Below are 16,313 nucleotides of genomic sequence, written 5' to 3'. Positions count from 1 at the left end.
TTTAACAGCCAACAAGTTATGTTGGAAGGAGGGGGCTCTTAATGTCCTTTATCTTTTCATGGCCACAGATTTGTTGGACAGCAAAACTTTCTGCCGGGCCCAGATCTCCATGACAACTACTGGTCACCTTCCCGTTGGTAAGTTGTCCCCACGTCAGAGGCTGAGTGTGCCTCAAGGCAAGTGCTTGCTGAGAAGTAGTGAGAATGAGAATGACTAATGCCCTATGTTTCCACTTGGCAGGTGTGTTTCCCATTAAAAGGCAAAAAGGCAAAAAAAGGCTAGGAAAGCCTCATGAAATCTGCTTTTGAGCCCATAATTGTATACTGAAAATGACCAGCAAGGACACCTCTAGGAAAAGTGTTTGCCTCTTGTGAAACCAAGTCACTCCTTTTTTTTCCCCCATTTTTTTAAAGGTTTATGCACATATAGCTGATGTGCAAAGTTGTGAGAGTTCCTGCTGTACGACAGAGTGATTCAGTTACACATATGCACACATCCACGCTCCTGCAGATTCCTTTCCCACATAGGTTATCACAGGACATCGGGTAGCGTTCTCTGGGCTATACCTCAGGTCCTCACTGGCCAATCACCCCATATTCCTCAGTGTTCACATGTCAGTCCCAACCACGTCCCTCTTTTATGACAACAGGAACTCTCTTTTCAATGAAAACCTGCTTTGGGGAGATACAATTATTCATATATGGGTATACTTATGGGGGAGAAGGCTCTATTTAATTGTCAACAAGCTGTTTTTGGCTTTAGAGAAAGAATATCTGACAGTGGAATTCAGAGGTCCGTGCAATGGTGGCGATGGTTTCGGGTAGAGGGGTAGCAACTGGAAATATCTAGAACCCTGGCAATCGCAGGTTGGTTTTTAAGTCTGGCCCTGACGGTTCATCATGTCTAATTCATCGGACCACCTGCACGTTATGAATTATGTTCATGTTAGTTGTATTTGGTCATGAATGGATATATCTGGGGGCTGTCCATGACTGTCGTTCAAGGTTATGGTGAGAGGGCTGGTCTGTTGGGGCTTTGTGTTTCAGATCATGTTTCCCCTCGTCCACTGACAAACAGGTACATTACTAGGAGTGAGTGCAGCAGGGAGGTGAAGAGAGGGTTTCCTGTTGTCCCTTGATCTGGGTGCCAATTTGTGGATCTATGTGGCTCTGTGAAATGCAGCTTAGACTTGTCACAAGGGGATCTGTCTTTTCCTGGAACTGAATTTGGAGCAACCTCAGAACCTAAAGTTTGATCTACTTCCTAATTTCAACAAGTGTCATGTGATGCTATGGACGAGGGTGGGGGAGTCGAGAAGTGAACTGGCCTCCATTCTTTTTTTTTTTTTTTCTTTTTGTCTTTTGTCTTTTTGTTGTTGTTGTTGTTATTTCTTGGGCCGCTCCCGCGGCATATGGAGGTTCCCAGGCTAGGGGTCTAATCAGAGCTGTAGCCACCGGCCTACGCCAGAGCCACAGCAACACAGGATCCGAGCCGCGTCTGCAACCTACACCACAGCTCACGGCAACGCCGGATCATTAACCCACTGAGCAAGGGCAGGGACCGAACCCGCAACCTCATGGTTCCTAGTCGGATTCGTTAACCACTGCGCCACGACGGGAACTCCCTGGCCTCCATTCTTAGCCTCAATTTAAATTGGAACGGAATTTAAAAGAGTGTTGGTGGAAGAAAGCACAGAATCAAACAACCATTCCGCCACCCCTCCCCTTTTTTTTGCATTTTTGTTTTTGCTTTTGTTGAGTGTGTTTTTGAGAACTGAAATAATGACGGCTTTTGGTTTGAGGTTCTTTGGGTCAAGCCCCTTCAAATGCGACAAAGCTGGGAGCCAGGGTAAATGCTTCTGGAATTGAGGTTAAGAATGGAGGCCAGTTCATTTCTTGACTCTCCCACCCTCATCCACAGCATTCACATGGCACTTGTTGAAATTAGGAAATAGATCAAACACTGGAAAGGTTCTGCCGTGGACTTGCCATTCTGGGGGAAATGAGCCAAGTGGGCTAAAAGGTCTGTGGCAATCACTGCCACTCCGTCAAGACCAAGGTTTTCAGGACTGAGGAAACCACCCTGGTCACCCTCTAACTTCCTCTCACGCTTCCTAAGGCGTCGCCTCGACCTGGGTCTTTGGCTTTGGGGCAGAAAATTCCAACGGAGAGTAAAGTCAAACCATCCACTTCCTGAGCCTCGGGGTGGTTAGGTCTTGAGGCACCTGGGAGACAAAAAAACCATAATCATAGCTCTGCTGCCCTCACAGCCAGGCCACCCTGCTCTCCTCTGTGTCCCGATTTGCTTTCTAGAATCTCAGAAGCAATAGGGGCCAACGTTTGCTTTCATATTTGCAATAACAGGGAACTCACCGCCTCTGGACTCAGCCTATTGGACTCCTGAAGGGTCTTTCCTAACAGGGTTTTCCTAGTCCGCTCTCCTTCACCTCCCTCGATTCTTCATCCCCCTGCTCTGGATTCCTATCCCCCGATTATAACACAGGCTGGAAAACAAAATAAGCCATCCAGGACTCCTATCAGGATTATCACTTAAAAAAATCAATTCAGCGCCTGGGTTGGTAAATTCTTTGCAGTAACAGCCCTCCAGATGGGATAGGTAATTACAGCCTGGCAAGGATCAATTCCTTTCAGAATAGCTTAGTCTGTACTGGCTGGGACCAGAACCCCCTCCCCCGCCCCCCCAAAAGACCTTCATCATCACTGGTCTGAGCCTTTAGATTTCCAGCTCCCATGGCACAGAGTGCAGTTCAATATCTTGATAGGTTTTAATGCAACTTACAAGCCGCACTGAGGTGAGGCCACATGTAAACTGATGCCCTGGCTGATAAACACAGGTGGAGAAGCGGGCTGTGTTTTGCTTTCTGTCGTCTGCTCATTTCATAAAACATCCACCACCAGTGTTCCCGATCCGCCCGATAGTCCTCGAGCCCATCATGCCAACTCAGGCTTGATGTGTTTATTCATCAGCTTGCCGAGCCTAGAGCGAGGGTGGCCTGGTCCATTATAACACTGAAATTTGTATATCCCGTAAAGAAATGGCTCACAGCTGAATCATATGCAAATGTTTCTAATCTTTGTTTCTGGCGAAGCAGCTTAGCTGAAGTCATGCTCTGGAACTCATCATAAAAGTGTGCCTTGGTGCTGCCCCTGCCTAGGCTGGACCTTGGCCTGAGGTGCCTGGGAGCAGAGCAAGAGAAAGCCAAGCTGGACAGCTTCCCCAGAGCAAGCCATTATTTTATAAGAATGACTCACTTAACCACATGGCTAACTTCAAAGGTTTTGACTTTTATTGGGGGTGAGGGGAAGACCCAGGGGGAGAGGCCGTCGTAGGAAGGGGAAGTTTCAGATCAAAGCATTTGAGTGCCGAGGCAGGTCAGCCATTCCACAGCTTGCTCCCCACGCACTAGGGACTGGCAGAAGAGGCTGAAAAAAAAAAAAAATCGAGTTTTCTTTTGCCTTTGGCTGCATATTCTTCCATATTTTTATTGGGGGAAATTTTTTTAGTGGGGGAGTTTCCTAAGTTGGTTGGAAGTCTAGCTGGGGTAAATGGCTGACATCTCAAAGGGAACATAGCCTCGTGGCGTAGCTGGTCTGGGGTTCTTAATCTGGAGTTCATGAACACTTAAGCGAGCCCAAAGCTCCTGAAGTTGCTTACAGAACTTCACGAGGGCACACCTGTTTGCGTTTTTCTGAGGAGAGGCTCCGAGGTTTCCATTTTATTCATAAAGATACCTTACCCCCCAAATAACTGACTCTATAGGAGCTCTCCCTTCCTAAACAATGACGGAGGCCAAGAAGCTGAGAGACAGTTGGGTTTTTCTGAATTCAACCCTGGCTCTGCAAGAAAGGGCCCCGCATCCCTCCTGGATGCCATTTGGAAATGAGCTTTGCTTGTGGCCTGCTGGGTAAATGCCACTCTTTGTCTGCAGAACAACGTGGCCCTGTCAGGGTGATGTATCACTTGGAAACCGGGGTGAATGCCAACCTGTCGCAATATTGTCACATCCTGATGGGATGTCGCAACCTCACCCTGAAACCTCCAGGGAGGGAGAGCGCCGTTTCCTCGCATTTCCTGTGAACGTCTTCTTCCAGGTTTCGGAGAAATCCGACTCAGGTGCAGGCTCTCCTGCTGACAATGTCAGGGTGGGGGGCTGGGGGTGAAGGTGGTGCACTGAACCAGAAGAAGGAGGTTTCCTAACCAGATCTCATTACATGTCTCTCCTCCACCCCATCATGGCTTTCCAATTTCTGGCCGCTCTGAGTTGTGACAGGCTGGGTGATCAACTGGGTGAATGCGTCCTTGCATGTTGAGAAACACACAATCATCACATTGGAATGACTTTCCCCCACTAACTAGAGCATTGCAGAACTGAACCTGATTCTTGGTGGGGAAGATGACTATGAAATCTGCTCTGTGGCCCCTTTTTTGGAAATGGCACAGAATGGTGGTTATGAGTAAAACCTCTGGGTTCAACTTGTTCCTGTTTGTATCCTGGCTCCACTTTCAGGCTGTGTGGCTTTAGACAAGTCCTTTGGTCTCTCTGTGTCTCGGCTCCTGCACAGCTGTAAAACTCTGGTTCCTGCTGGTACCTACCGTATCACAGGGGTGTTGTGTGAATCAAATAAGGTGATTCGTGTAAAGTGCTGATCCCCGTGCCTGGTACGTAGTAAGTGCTCAAGAAACACAAGCTAGTCTTCTTAGCCATTTTCACTAGGGGCTAATGGTTTTCAAACTTTACTGAATCATGAAGCACTTTTAACAGTCTTGAAAGCTGCAGACCTTCTTCCTTGCCTGCAGTTTCAGTGTCTGAAGTGCCGCTGAAGCCCACACCTCAGCCAGTAAACCCTAGGTTAGGGAGCCCTGATGTAATGCACACACAAGACGTGAGTTTTACTAGCCCCACATCACATAATGATTGGCTAGCATTTAGGGGCAGTTCTGTATTAAAGCTGGCAGAGGGCCTTCCCACCGTGGCTCAACGGTTACGAACCTGACTAGTATCCATGGGGATGTGGGTTCAATCCCTGGCCCGGATCAGTGGGTTAAGGACCCAGCGTTGCCATGAGCTGCAGTGTAGGCCATAGACGTGGCTCAGATCTGGCGTTGCTGTGGCAGTGGTGTGTGCCGGCAGCTGCAGCTTCGATTGATCCCTAGTCTGGGAACTCCCATATGCAATGGGTGCAGCCCGAGAGAGAAAAAAAAAAAAAAGCTGGCAGAGTGTTGATGGTGGGACTTTTAGATTAAGATCTGCTTTGGTCCTCCTGACCCTCAAAGTGCCCCCGCCCCCACAGAACTAGATCACCTCGTTTTCTATTGTCACAGATTTGCCTCTGCCATCTCCTTGTTGGTGATATTCACAAGGGTGACCATAATAAGTCATTTGTTAAACTAATCTGTGTTTCCATAGTCCACTGTGGCCTCTGTACTGAGTTCAGGCCAGTCAATGGCCCCTTTGTCAGGCTGATTAAAATGTAACTTTGCATGCCAAAAAGGCACTCCTCTAAGCTTAAAAGTCAGCTTTCTTTGTTATACATGTTTACATTTTTGTATTATGTACAGTCAAATTTAAAAAACCTAAAACTTCAATGACCTCAACCCTTCAACAGCCTCCCATCTCTCTCAGAAGAAAAGCTAAAATCCTCAAAAAGACCTCCAGGGCCTTCGTGATCTGACCCTCAGCTGCTCCTCTCTGCCCCTTGCTCACAGCCACGCTGGATTCCCTCTGCTCTGTGTGCGCCGACCTCAGGGCCTTGGCACTTACTATTCTCAGGCATGGAAGTCTCTTCCGCCACTCTCTGTGTCACTGTCTCTCTCACACCCTTCCGGTCCCCTTATCAGAGAGGTCTTCCGGGACCACGTTATACTTAATTGCAAATTATTCCCATCGCTACACTTCTACCCCTACTTCTTAACCTGAAATTTTTTTTTCTCCAGAGCACATATCATCTCAATTCTGTTTTGGGCACAGCCCACATACCTGAAGAGTGCCAGACATGTAGTAGGTGCTTAATAAATCCTGGTTAAATGAGTGGATGGATGAATGAAAATGATAATTGTAGGAAATAGGTAAATGAAGCAGTTCTCATTTTTTCTCTTTAGCAGAGTCACCTGATATGAAAAAGGAGCAAGATCACCCTACAAAGTCCCACACCAAAAAGCACAGTAAGTTGGCTGGCTTTCAGATGCCTCCTGGCCTTTCCCTTCGAGTGGAGAGTAATTGGAGGCGTCCAGTTTTTAGACAAATATTGTCTCTGCATGTTGCCTGCATTTCTTCACCTTGACTGAGTGAAAAGACAGTGTGAAAAGACAGGAGTTCCCGTCGTGGCTCAGTGGTTAACGAACCTGACTAGTATCCATGAGGATGAGGGTTCGATCCCTGGCCTTGCTCAGTGGGTTAAGGATCCAGTGTTGCCATGAGCTGTGGTGTAGGTCACAGATGCGGCTCAGGTCCCACATTGCTGTGGCTCTGGCGTAGACCGGCAGCTACAGCTCTGATTGGACCCCTAGCCTGGGAACCTCCGGTACGCTAAGGGTATGGCCCTAAAAAGACAAAAACAAAACAAAAAACAAAACAAAAAAAAAAAACAAAAAAAAACACGACAGGAATTGCTTGCCAGCAAAGTAACCTCCTCTGCGGCTGTTTCTCAAAGTGGAAGCCCCATGAGGACAGCTTGCAGGCACGGGGGAGGGATTTCCCTTTTTCACACACAAAAAAGGGGGGTGGGGTGGGAAGAGGAGAAAGACGGGAAGAAACAGCGGAGGTGTGTTCTTTTTTTCTTTTGTTGAATGTTGACTTCCTACTTTTGTGGAATTGTTGTTCCAAGAAACGACTGTGTATTCTTAAGCTTCAGCAGCACGTTTAGGGAGCTGCAGGTCCCCTGATAATAAAACCTTATGAAAAGGTATGAAATATTAGAGCCATGGGGTTGGGGGAGGGTGGGGCATGGAAAGAAAACAAGGTGAGATAATCTGGAAGTTGTACTCTTTGCTGCTCCGGGTCGTCTTACAGATGAATGGACACAGCCCCTCACCTGGGCTGTGGGGAGAGAACCCTGCAATCCCAAGTCCCACGGGGGTGGACTTGAACTTGTTCTTGCCAATCTTGATTGCTGATTTCATCACAGTCACGGTTTCATTTTCAAATTGGCCCCCTCAACCTCCGCAAGACCCCTGCCCCCAAGGCGTTAAAATTCTAGAATGCTATCAAAGTGCATTTGGCTCAAGCGCAGTTGCTGAGTGGCAGCCGTTTGATGGGTCGAGGTTCTATATAAAAGTGGTTAAGGGAGTTCCCACTGTGGCGAAGTGGGTTAACCACTTAGTTTGTCTCTGTGGTGTTGCCAGCCTGACACAGTGGGCTAGGGATCTAGCATTGTCACAGCAGTGGCCTAGGTTGAAGCTGCATCTCGGATTGGATCCCTGGCCCAGGAACTTCCATATGCCGTGGGTGTGGCCAAAAAAGAAAAAAAAAAAAAAGGTGATAAAACATTGTTCTCCTGGGAAGTAACAAGTTGAAGGGATTCCCCAGCAATTTGTCAGCCATATTTAGAATAAACCTTGTGTCTCGAGCCTAGGAGATCTACGACCTCGTCTTTCGTCTTGGCTTTGCCCAGGTTAGCTGTGTGACCTTGGTCAAATCTGTTAGATTCTCCATGCTTCAGCTTTCTGATTTGTAAAGTAAAGCACTGTGCTAGTTCATTCTTTTAAATACCCGGTATTTGAGGATTCTGTGATGTGGTGTCACAAGCAGGTAGCAGGGAACTGAGTTACTCCTACTTAATGGGAGATGTCTCAACTCTAGGCTTCTTCTGGGCCTTCTTTGCTGTGACTCAGGCCATGAATAAACGCCTTTTTCCACTGTCTCAGATCCTCGAGGGACTCACTTATGGGAATTCATTCGAGACATTCTCCTGAACCCAGACAAGAATCCGGGGTTAATCAAGTGGGAAGACCGGTCTGAGGGCATCTTCAGGTTCTTGAAATCAGAGGCCGTGGCACAGCTCTGGGGGAAAAAGAAAAACAACAGCAGCATGACCTACGAAAAACTCAGCCGAGCCATGAGGTGAGGAGTTTCAAGTCTCCAAACGTGGTAAGGCCTTGCAACCAGTTCTTTAGCCGGCAGTCTTTTTTTTTTTTTTTTTTTGTCTTTTTAGGGCTGCACCTGCTGCATATGGAAGTTCCCAGGCGAGGGGTTGAACTATGAGCTACAGTTGCTGGCCTATGCCACAGTCACAGCAATGTGAGATCCAAGCTGCACTGGCAACCTCTACCACCGCTCGCAGCAACACCAGATCCTTAACCCACAGAGCGAGGGCAGGGTTTGAACCTGTGTCCTCATGGATGCTAGTCAGATTTGTTTCCACTGAGCCATGATGGGAACTCCTCGCCGGCGGGTCTTAATCTGACCAGCCCCTTGATACGATGTCCTTTGTTACAGATATTACTACAAAAGAGAGATTCTGGAACGTGTGGATGGAAGAAGACTGGTATATAAATTTGGGAAGAATGCACGTGGATGGAGGGAAAATGAAAACTGAAGCTGGTAACACCTCGAACACAAACCCACCCCAAGTGACAACCAATCAAGAAGTCCTCAGACATAAATATTTCAAAGACTACTTTTCTCTGATATTTATGTACTTTGAGGGGAAAATGAAACCACATCTACTTCTAATGGGAAGAAGGAACAGGACCGTTGATAAAAAATTATTTTGTTACTTTTGAAGTATGTCCTATATGGGGAACAAACGTACACAGTTTTCTGTGACATATGATGCTCTATGTGGTTTGTGATTTGTCGTTGCCTGCATTGTGAAGTTCTTTTCCGCTGCAAGAAGAACAGTTTGTAGCCTTGTGCTTCTTGCTAAGGAAAAAAAAAAAAAAATCAGAGGGCATTAAATGTTTTTGTATGCAGAATGATTTAGGAAAAGGAGATGTGTCCCCCCCACAGAAGCATCCATCCACGTGGCCTTGTCAAGAGAGGTGAGCATGGTTGCCAGGATGCACATCGGGGTCTCAGCTTGATGGGCTGAACCAGGAGGATGCTGGGAAGTTTAACCTGACCTTCAGGAGCCTGTGAGTGGAGAAGGAGGACTTCCAAAACCCCGGGCGGACTGTAATCACTGCATAATCACATGGCTTTCATGTTTAAATCAGCGAGAAGAAAAATGGTGGAGGGGCTTTATACTCGTTCAGGAATGATTTACCTGGTGCTAAGGCTCTCTTCCCTTCTCCCCCTTGGAGGATGGGTGAAAAACATCAGTTGCCACCTCTGCTAACTGTTAGTAATTTAAGAGAAGGTCCAGCCCTGGTTATTTTTACCCCAGTTGCTTGCTTTGCTCTGGTACTCCCAAGGTCCATGGTTTCTCAATTGGCACAGCTGACACTTTGGCTGTCTTGTTTTTGCTGTATGTTATTTGGCTGCCCTGCGTGTTGTGGGATGTTCAGTAGCATCCATGACCTCTATCTACGAGATGCCAATAGCACGCTGGTCCCCGAAGTTGTGACAATTAAAATATCTCCAGACATTGCCAAGTGTCCCCTGAGGTGCAAAATTGCCCTTGATTGAGAACCACTGATTGAGCCAATCAAGAGGATGGTGGTGATCAATTCTCAGAACAGCAGAAAAATAAGACCTTTTAGTCTTGAGAAGGAAGCAAAAGCAAGACATTAAAGTCCACCTAGTTTTAAACATTTTAAAATTATAGTTGATTTACAATGTGCCAATTAAAGGCAACTTAGTTTTTCACTTTTAAAATGTTTTGGACAATGGGTTGAAATATCTAGAGGGATTTCTTTTCAGAACCTCAGGTGAGAGCTGAAGTCAGAAAAACTAAGCAAGAGCTAGCAATAGAACACATTTTCACAGAGTAACAATTATATTGCAAAAGGAAACCCTGAGAGAAGAATGTATATGTGAGAGAGAGAGGGAGGGAGAGGGAGAGAGAGCTAGTTATTAGTTCCTGGGAAAAATCTTTGCAGATGTTAATTCTTACAATTTTTCTTCTTTTGGATAATCTCTTTCCTGTCTCATCTTAACTCATTCCAAAGCGAATGATGTCTTGCCTAGATTTGCATCCAGAGGAATATATATACATATATATGTATACATATATGTGTGTGTATATATATATATGTATACATATATGTATATATATGTATATATGTATACATATATGTATATATATGTATATATGTATACATATATGTATATATATTTTTTTTTTAAAGACAAAGAAAAGAAAGGAAGGATGGAAGAGAAAAAACCAGAAAACTCAGTTCAGGAGCTCTGGTCAGTAAGGAGCTGGAGACTTTGCAGTGAAGGCTTTGCTCTGGGTACTTAGAGACTTATCACCAGACCCTGAAATCTGGGAGGAACGTGAGCCTGGAGGCACTTCGAAAATGAGTTTGAACATCCAGATCCCTTTTGCAGCTTTGCTCTTTGGCTCCCCACGTCCTTGGCCTTGTCCTCCCTCCTGCCTATTTCGAGCAAGAATTCAGGGACAAAGACATGTACCAATAAGAAGGCGTGCTCTTCTCATGTACTGATGGGGTACTTACTCAGCTGAGATAAGCTCAAAGGCTGCAGAGTTTTGTAATAGATTCAGAAGGTTGTTAGTATGAAGAATTAAGAATTTTGTCCTAATTATAATGAGAGCCATTATGGCTGGTGGCCTTAGCACATAGCTTAGTGAAATCAATGCCCTTCTAAAGGTCCCACCAAGTTGTTTATCTTTCTGCCTGGCTTGGTCATCTCCACGAAGGTGTTACTCAGTGTTGTCAAGGAGCAGTCACTGAGGGAACTGAAATGACAGTGAGCAGCCCAGATCTGAGACCTTCCTGCCTAAAAGACACACCGTGCTTGCCAAGCAAGGCTAAGGAACCACGAGGCTTTCCAGCATCTGATTACACTTCACACAGAATGACTTAAACCTGCAGATATTTGAATTAGTGTAAGCGCACAAATGTTTGTGTGTCTGTGTCTGTGTCTGAATTGTGTGAACTTATTAGGGACGTCTTCTCACTTGCTCTCTACTCTTCCATCCCTGGTTTTGCCTATTCATCATTAAGCTGCCTGGATCCTTCTCTGAGCTGGCCCTTCCCCAACCTGTAAGTTTCTCACATTCCTCCAGACTGGCCTTGGCTCCTTTGGCACCCTCCTCTCTCACTGAGGAGCAATCCTCGTTAGGTAGTGAGTGAGTCTGGGGCATACTGACTGGAACACTGCAGACAGTTAGCAGATTGTGTTATTTGTTGAAAGTGACAGTTTCTGGCAGCTGGTTCCTGCTTCAATAGGATGGCATATGAAATTCTCAGCGTATCTATTGTCTTGGCTTGAGTTTGATGCATTTGTTACATGTTGTTCATGACTCAGACAACTCAAGACAATTGAGCCATGCCAACTTGGGGTGTGAACAGAATCCTTCCCACCATGGTGTTGCAAAGGAGAGCAAGGTCCCAGAGACAAGCCAGTATCAGGTGAAACCCCCTTCTTTTGGGGGCTCACAGTTTCTCACTTGAGACGCTCATCTGAGCTGAATGCTCCTATGGTCACCACACATGGTCTCCTTAAACCCTCCTTAAGAAAAGGCTTTGGCTCTTATTTGTCCCCCTGCCTATGGGAACCTGAGGGAGGAAATGTATTGCCAAGACTTTACCAGACTCAGATCATCTGAGGCTTCTAGATATTTGACTTAATAAAATTTGAGCAGTGTCCTGTCTCCCGGGAACATACCTACAGCATCTTGAACTTGCTTTCTGAGCAGGGCAGACCCAGGTGATGATGAGTTTGTCTTTGAATATGTTTGTCCTTCTTCAAATCCTTACCTCGCTAGACTGTAAACCTTTTGAGGGCAGGGATGATATCTTAACAACATTGCTTTCCCGGTACCTGGCATGATGAGACAGGTCCTCACTAATTATATGTTAATGAACGAATGTCTCCTAGAAGACTCCTCAGCTTAGGAGGCCGTATCCACAATCGGGACATGAATTGTTGCTTCCCTGGATGAACTGGCCCAAACTTCAAGGACATGTTATCTATCAGATGAACATTTTACTGTGAGACTCTTTCCTTTGCCTTCCTCCCTGCGCTGAAGTGAAAGCAAGATAGGGTTTGGTTCTCCAAGTCAATATTCGTTGTGAGCGTATTCTGTTACCTTACTAGGAACTGTGAGACTTTATCTGGTGTAAGAAGCCAGCAATGAACTTTTAACCTGTTTTAACCAATGAAGAGTACGAACGTGTTTATATGATGTAAATTGCTATTTAAGTATAAAGCAGTTCTAAATTTTAGTATTTTTGGGTTGGTTTGTATTTTCTTTTTGAAAAATACTGAAGGGTCTTTTGATAAAGTTAGTCATGCTCGCTAGATTTTAGTTTTACAAGTGTGTTGTTTTTCAAATGTAAAAAAAAAAAAAAACCTAGGAGAAGTTAAAACAGTAAGAGGGAAAGGCAATTATATTATTATCCGATAGTTAAAAAAAAGTTTGTGGCACGCCTACCGTGTGAACAGCCTGGAGCCGTATTTGTGAGGAGCTTATCAAAGAATGGGGTGTGATCAATACTCCACAGAAGCCCACTGGAGAGATCCTTCCTGTTTCCTGTGTGTCAGTGGGAAGAGCAATCACAAGATCAGAGCTCAGTTAGCCCCAGCACTGCTTCCCAGGACTCCATTTCTGGAATAAGAGATAGAAAGAACATTGTATAAATACTTATTGAGAAGGTGGCTCAAGAACCACTGAACTATAGGCACCTTCACCAGTTTAGCTGAACCGGGGGATGGAGCTTTCTGTAACTATCTGCATAATTCCTGCTTCTCTTCCCATTGGCTTCTGGGTTGACAATTTATGGAAAACAACCCTACTGCCACTATTTTTTTTTTTAAGTCAGAAATCTTGCCCTGCAAACTATGTTAAATTCAAACTGAGTAGTTCTGTTTTATGAAAGAATTATATTTTTCAAAATATGGGGTTTTTTTGTTTGTTTGTTTGATGGGTCCCAGAAAACACTAATAAAAACTACAGAGACTAGCCTATAATTGTGTGTTTCATGCTGCCACAAGCCATCCAAAACCAAGCTTAGAGGAAATACACTTAGTCCACAGCAACATAGCACATGCACTTCCTGTTTATACTTATTTCCTCAACAGGCACTTATTGAGCATCTTCTGCCATGTGCCAGGCACTATGCTAGGCACGGAGTTATGGCAGAGAATGAAAGAGACCAAAAACTCTGCTCTCCTGAAGTTTATGTCTTGTTGGGTGGAAACAGACAAGAAACAAAATACTAACAAACCTAGAAATCAAATGTAGCCTATCAGATTATGTGGTCAAGAAATGTTGAGCAAGGAAGAAGAGTCAAGTGTGCTGGAGTAGGTAGGGGTGATTGTGAGTTTAGGCAGGGTTACAAAGGATGTAAGGAAAGAAGCTGTGCAGATAACTGGGGAACCAGCATGTGCAAAGTTCCTGAGCTTCCTGACACATGTTCCTGACACATCCAGGGAACAGCAGGGAAGTCTGGTTTCCAAGGCTCATCGGATCTTATTTCACTGTTGGTTAGTTTTGTTCACTACCCATTCCACCCTTACCCCAACCTCCCAGGTCAGATTCTAGAGCAAAAGAGAATCAGACTCAGCAATAGTGGGACTCAGCAATAGTAGGAAATAATACACTACTCAGCAATAGTAGGAAATAATATGAGAGTCTCTGGGTCCCACAGAATGTGGAGGCCATGGTGAAGCCTCCAGTTTTTCTTCTGAGTGAGATGGAGAGTCACAGAGAAGTGACGTGCTCCAACTTCTGGTGTCAAAGTGCCCCTCTGGGCTGAGAACGAATTCCCGGGCAGCACTCAATGCTGAGTGTACACTCTTAGTGAAGAATGAACAGAGAGGCCCCAGAGATCACTTTCCCATCCAGGTTTCTAAAGCAGCACATCAAAATATTTCAAGGCACGAAGAGAACTCTACTGGTTCATAGCACATTTCTCCTGGGGCCCAGAAAGTCTCAGTTCTTTGGTCATTTCAATTCATAAGTCATAATAAAAACAATAATTGCTAACCATTTGAGGACGACCCACTTGATCCCAGGGAGAGTGATATGTTCTTTGTACACACTATTACATTTAATCCTCAGGCCAGCCTGCTATATATAGTTATTATCTCCAATTTTCAGATGATGGAAATGAAGGTCAGAAAGGTTCAATGATTTTCTCAAGGTCGCACAGCTAGTAGTAAGTGGGTAGAAATGGAACTGTTTATCCAGCTCTCTTTTTCCCACAGTCCCTACTCTTAACCCTAATATTTCTCTAGTGTGTCAGAATGCTAATGTTTTACACACACACACATGCACACACACAGAGTTTCATGGTTATATGCCTTAGAGAAATAATACTGAGTCAAACAGTGTATTATAGACTTATTTACTGTAGGACTTCCCAGAGCCTTTACTGTGATGATGTGCAATGTGACTCTATAAGAGAGGGACCTTGACAATGGACCTTGTGCATCAAAGAAGACTTTATGAAATTAGCATAAAGAACATCCTTTAGAACATACTAAGGGAAACGCTCTTCAGGATTACCTCTCTGTTTTACAAGCAGCAGTATTTTCACGTTTGGGCCAAGTTAGTATGCTGATAATATTCATGCACATCAAACTTGGCCAACTTTGTATATATTTCCACCTTTCACTGAAATAAATTCCCTCATTGCCCTCAGCATTATTTATTTGCATTGATGCGTTTCTCAGTAATCACCAAGAACTCCAAGAGCGCCTCTTCTTTGGGAACTATGAATGCGCCTGAATTTTAACTCTTTAGAACTATCTGTCCAAAAGTATAGGTACTAGCCACAGATGGCTATTTAAGTTTAAATTAGTTAAAATTATGGACATGAAAATACGGTTCCTTCATTGTACTACACCCTTTCCAAATGCTGCAGAACCACATATGTCTAATGGCTCCTGTATTGGACATGCAGATAGAGGACATTTCCATAATCAAAGAAAATTCTATTGGATAGCACTGCTCTAGAATCTGACCTGGGAGGTTGGGGTAAGGGTGGAATGGGTAGTGAACAAAACCAACCAACAGTGAAATAAGATCCAATGAGCCTCAGAAACCAAAGATGACTCTGAATTGTAGGGAATAAATAAATAAATACAGGTCCAAAGCAAATGTCTCTGCTGGAATGGTGACAGTATTTATAAGTGCAAACAAGTTCCATGTTCTCAGTGGAGACTTGGAGTGGGAGGATTTGATTATTCTTATCTTCAAACCCCACAAATACCCTACAGTCATTAATATGAATGTTCCAAGCATGTGGCTTTCTCGCTGAGAATACTGGCATAGAGGGGAAATCACAGAAATGGGAAGGGAAATGAAAGATCCCTAAATAGGAATGACGGCCCACTGTCAGCCATAAATGCCACCAATATCATTTTCTTCCTTCTTTTCAAGACCAACTTTTTGAGTGAGTAGTTTGTCCATAGGCTCTCTGTTTTCTTATAGTTGAGTTCTCTTTCCTTAGTGTCATGATCTGACCTCTGTCCATATCAGGTCACTGAAAATGCCCTATTGAAGGTTACAGTCAAACTCATCCCTGCCTCAGGAACTTGGCTTCAGCTATTCCCTTTGCCTAAAATACACTTGTGATGGTCAAGTGGTTGGCTTCTTCCAGTCTCACAGGTTCTTAAAGTCATCTTTGTGAATCACATGAGCTTCAGCTGCTCATCCACCTTCCCCATCACTTCCAATTATATTATCCTCATTTTATCTTCTTTTCAGAACTTGCTCTACTTGAAATTTTACTTTTAATGTACTAGGTTATTTTTATAGTATTGATTTTCCCTGCTAGGATGTAAGCTCTAGCAGGGACCTTGTCTGCCATGTTCACCAACATATTCCTGGAGTTAGGGTGTGCCTACCATACGTATATGACTCTATAAATAGTTGTTGACTAGAGGGAGAATTTTTTTGTTTTCAAATTTCAAGCCCTTTTGACTTCATGACTTTTGACACTGCTGATGTCCCTCTCTACTTTGGGAAAGATCCATTTTCTTCTTTTCTGCAACAGTTTTCTTCTCCTGCTTTCCTGAGTCCTCATTCTTCAGTTCTTACTCTTCCCATCCTTCTAATAACATGTTGTGCTTCTCCCTGTACATTTGCTCAGCCTCTTAAAAGCTCAGTTCAGAGACTTCGTGATGATACGAGGGAGGGACAGTCTGTTTGCTTTCTGGTGCTGGCTTCAACTAACTGCCTTGAGACTGTGGACATGCTGTTTAACTTCTCCATTCTTTA

The 16,313-nt window shown here is 44.6% G+C and overlaps 1 protein-coding gene and 2 long non-coding RNA genes across 16 annotated transcripts in view; 1 reads left to right on the top strand and 2 right to left on the bottom strand.

The window, feature by feature from the left end:
• EHF (ETS homologous factor) overlaps nt 1-13,054 on the top strand; it is a 193,297-nt gene extending 180,243 nt beyond the window's left edge. For 9 of the 14 annotated variants that reach the window (XM_021083196.2, XM_085011517.1, XM_085011519.1 and 6 more), the window contains 4 exons: nt 69-137; nt 6,121-6,183; nt 7,885-8,080; nt 8,456-13,054. In XM_021083196.2, the coding sequence (XP_020938855.1) occupies nt 69-137; nt 6,121-6,183; nt 7,885-8,080; nt 8,456-8,555 (428 nt within the window). In that variant the 3' untranslated portion in view covers nt 8,556-13,054. Of the gene's footprint in view, nt 1-68; nt 1,384-1,920; nt 6,184-6,528; nt 6,582-7,884; nt 8,081-8,455 lie in introns of those variants that run through there. The other 5 variants (XM_085011523.1, XM_085011522.1, XM_085011516.1 and 2 more) reach the window with 3 other exon arrangements.
• Nucleotides 3,286-8,020, bottom strand: LOC146405301 (uncharacterized). The gene is made up of 2 exons (XR_014837110.1): nt 4,006-8,020; nt 3,286-3,443 (listed from the first exon to the last, which is right to left on the bottom strand). It is a non-coding gene; the product is annotated as an uncharacterized LOC146405301 (long non-coding RNA).
• The window catches only part of LOC146405300 (uncharacterized), a 68,414-nt gene continuing 64,600 nt past the window's right edge, over nt 12,500-16,313 (bottom strand). The window contains exon 4 of the long non-coding RNA XR_014837107.1: nt 12,500-12,695. This is a non-coding gene — a long non-coding RNA (uncharacterized LOC146405300). The remainder of the gene's footprint in view (nt 12,696-16,313) is intronic.

The sequence above is a fragment of the Sus scrofa genome, chromosome 2 (genome assembly GCF_054392235.1).
Source record: "Sus scrofa isolate SSC_HxYL_T2T_F1_AM1 chromosome 2, Sscrofa_HxYL_maternal_Yorkshire_Landrace_v2.0, whole genome shotgun sequence".
Lineage (NCBI taxonomy): Eukaryota > Metazoa > Chordata > Mammalia > Artiodactyla > Suidae > Sus > Sus scrofa.
The sequence above is the reverse complement of the archived record's forward strand: the minus strand, read 5'-3'. Positions and strand labels throughout refer to the sequence as shown.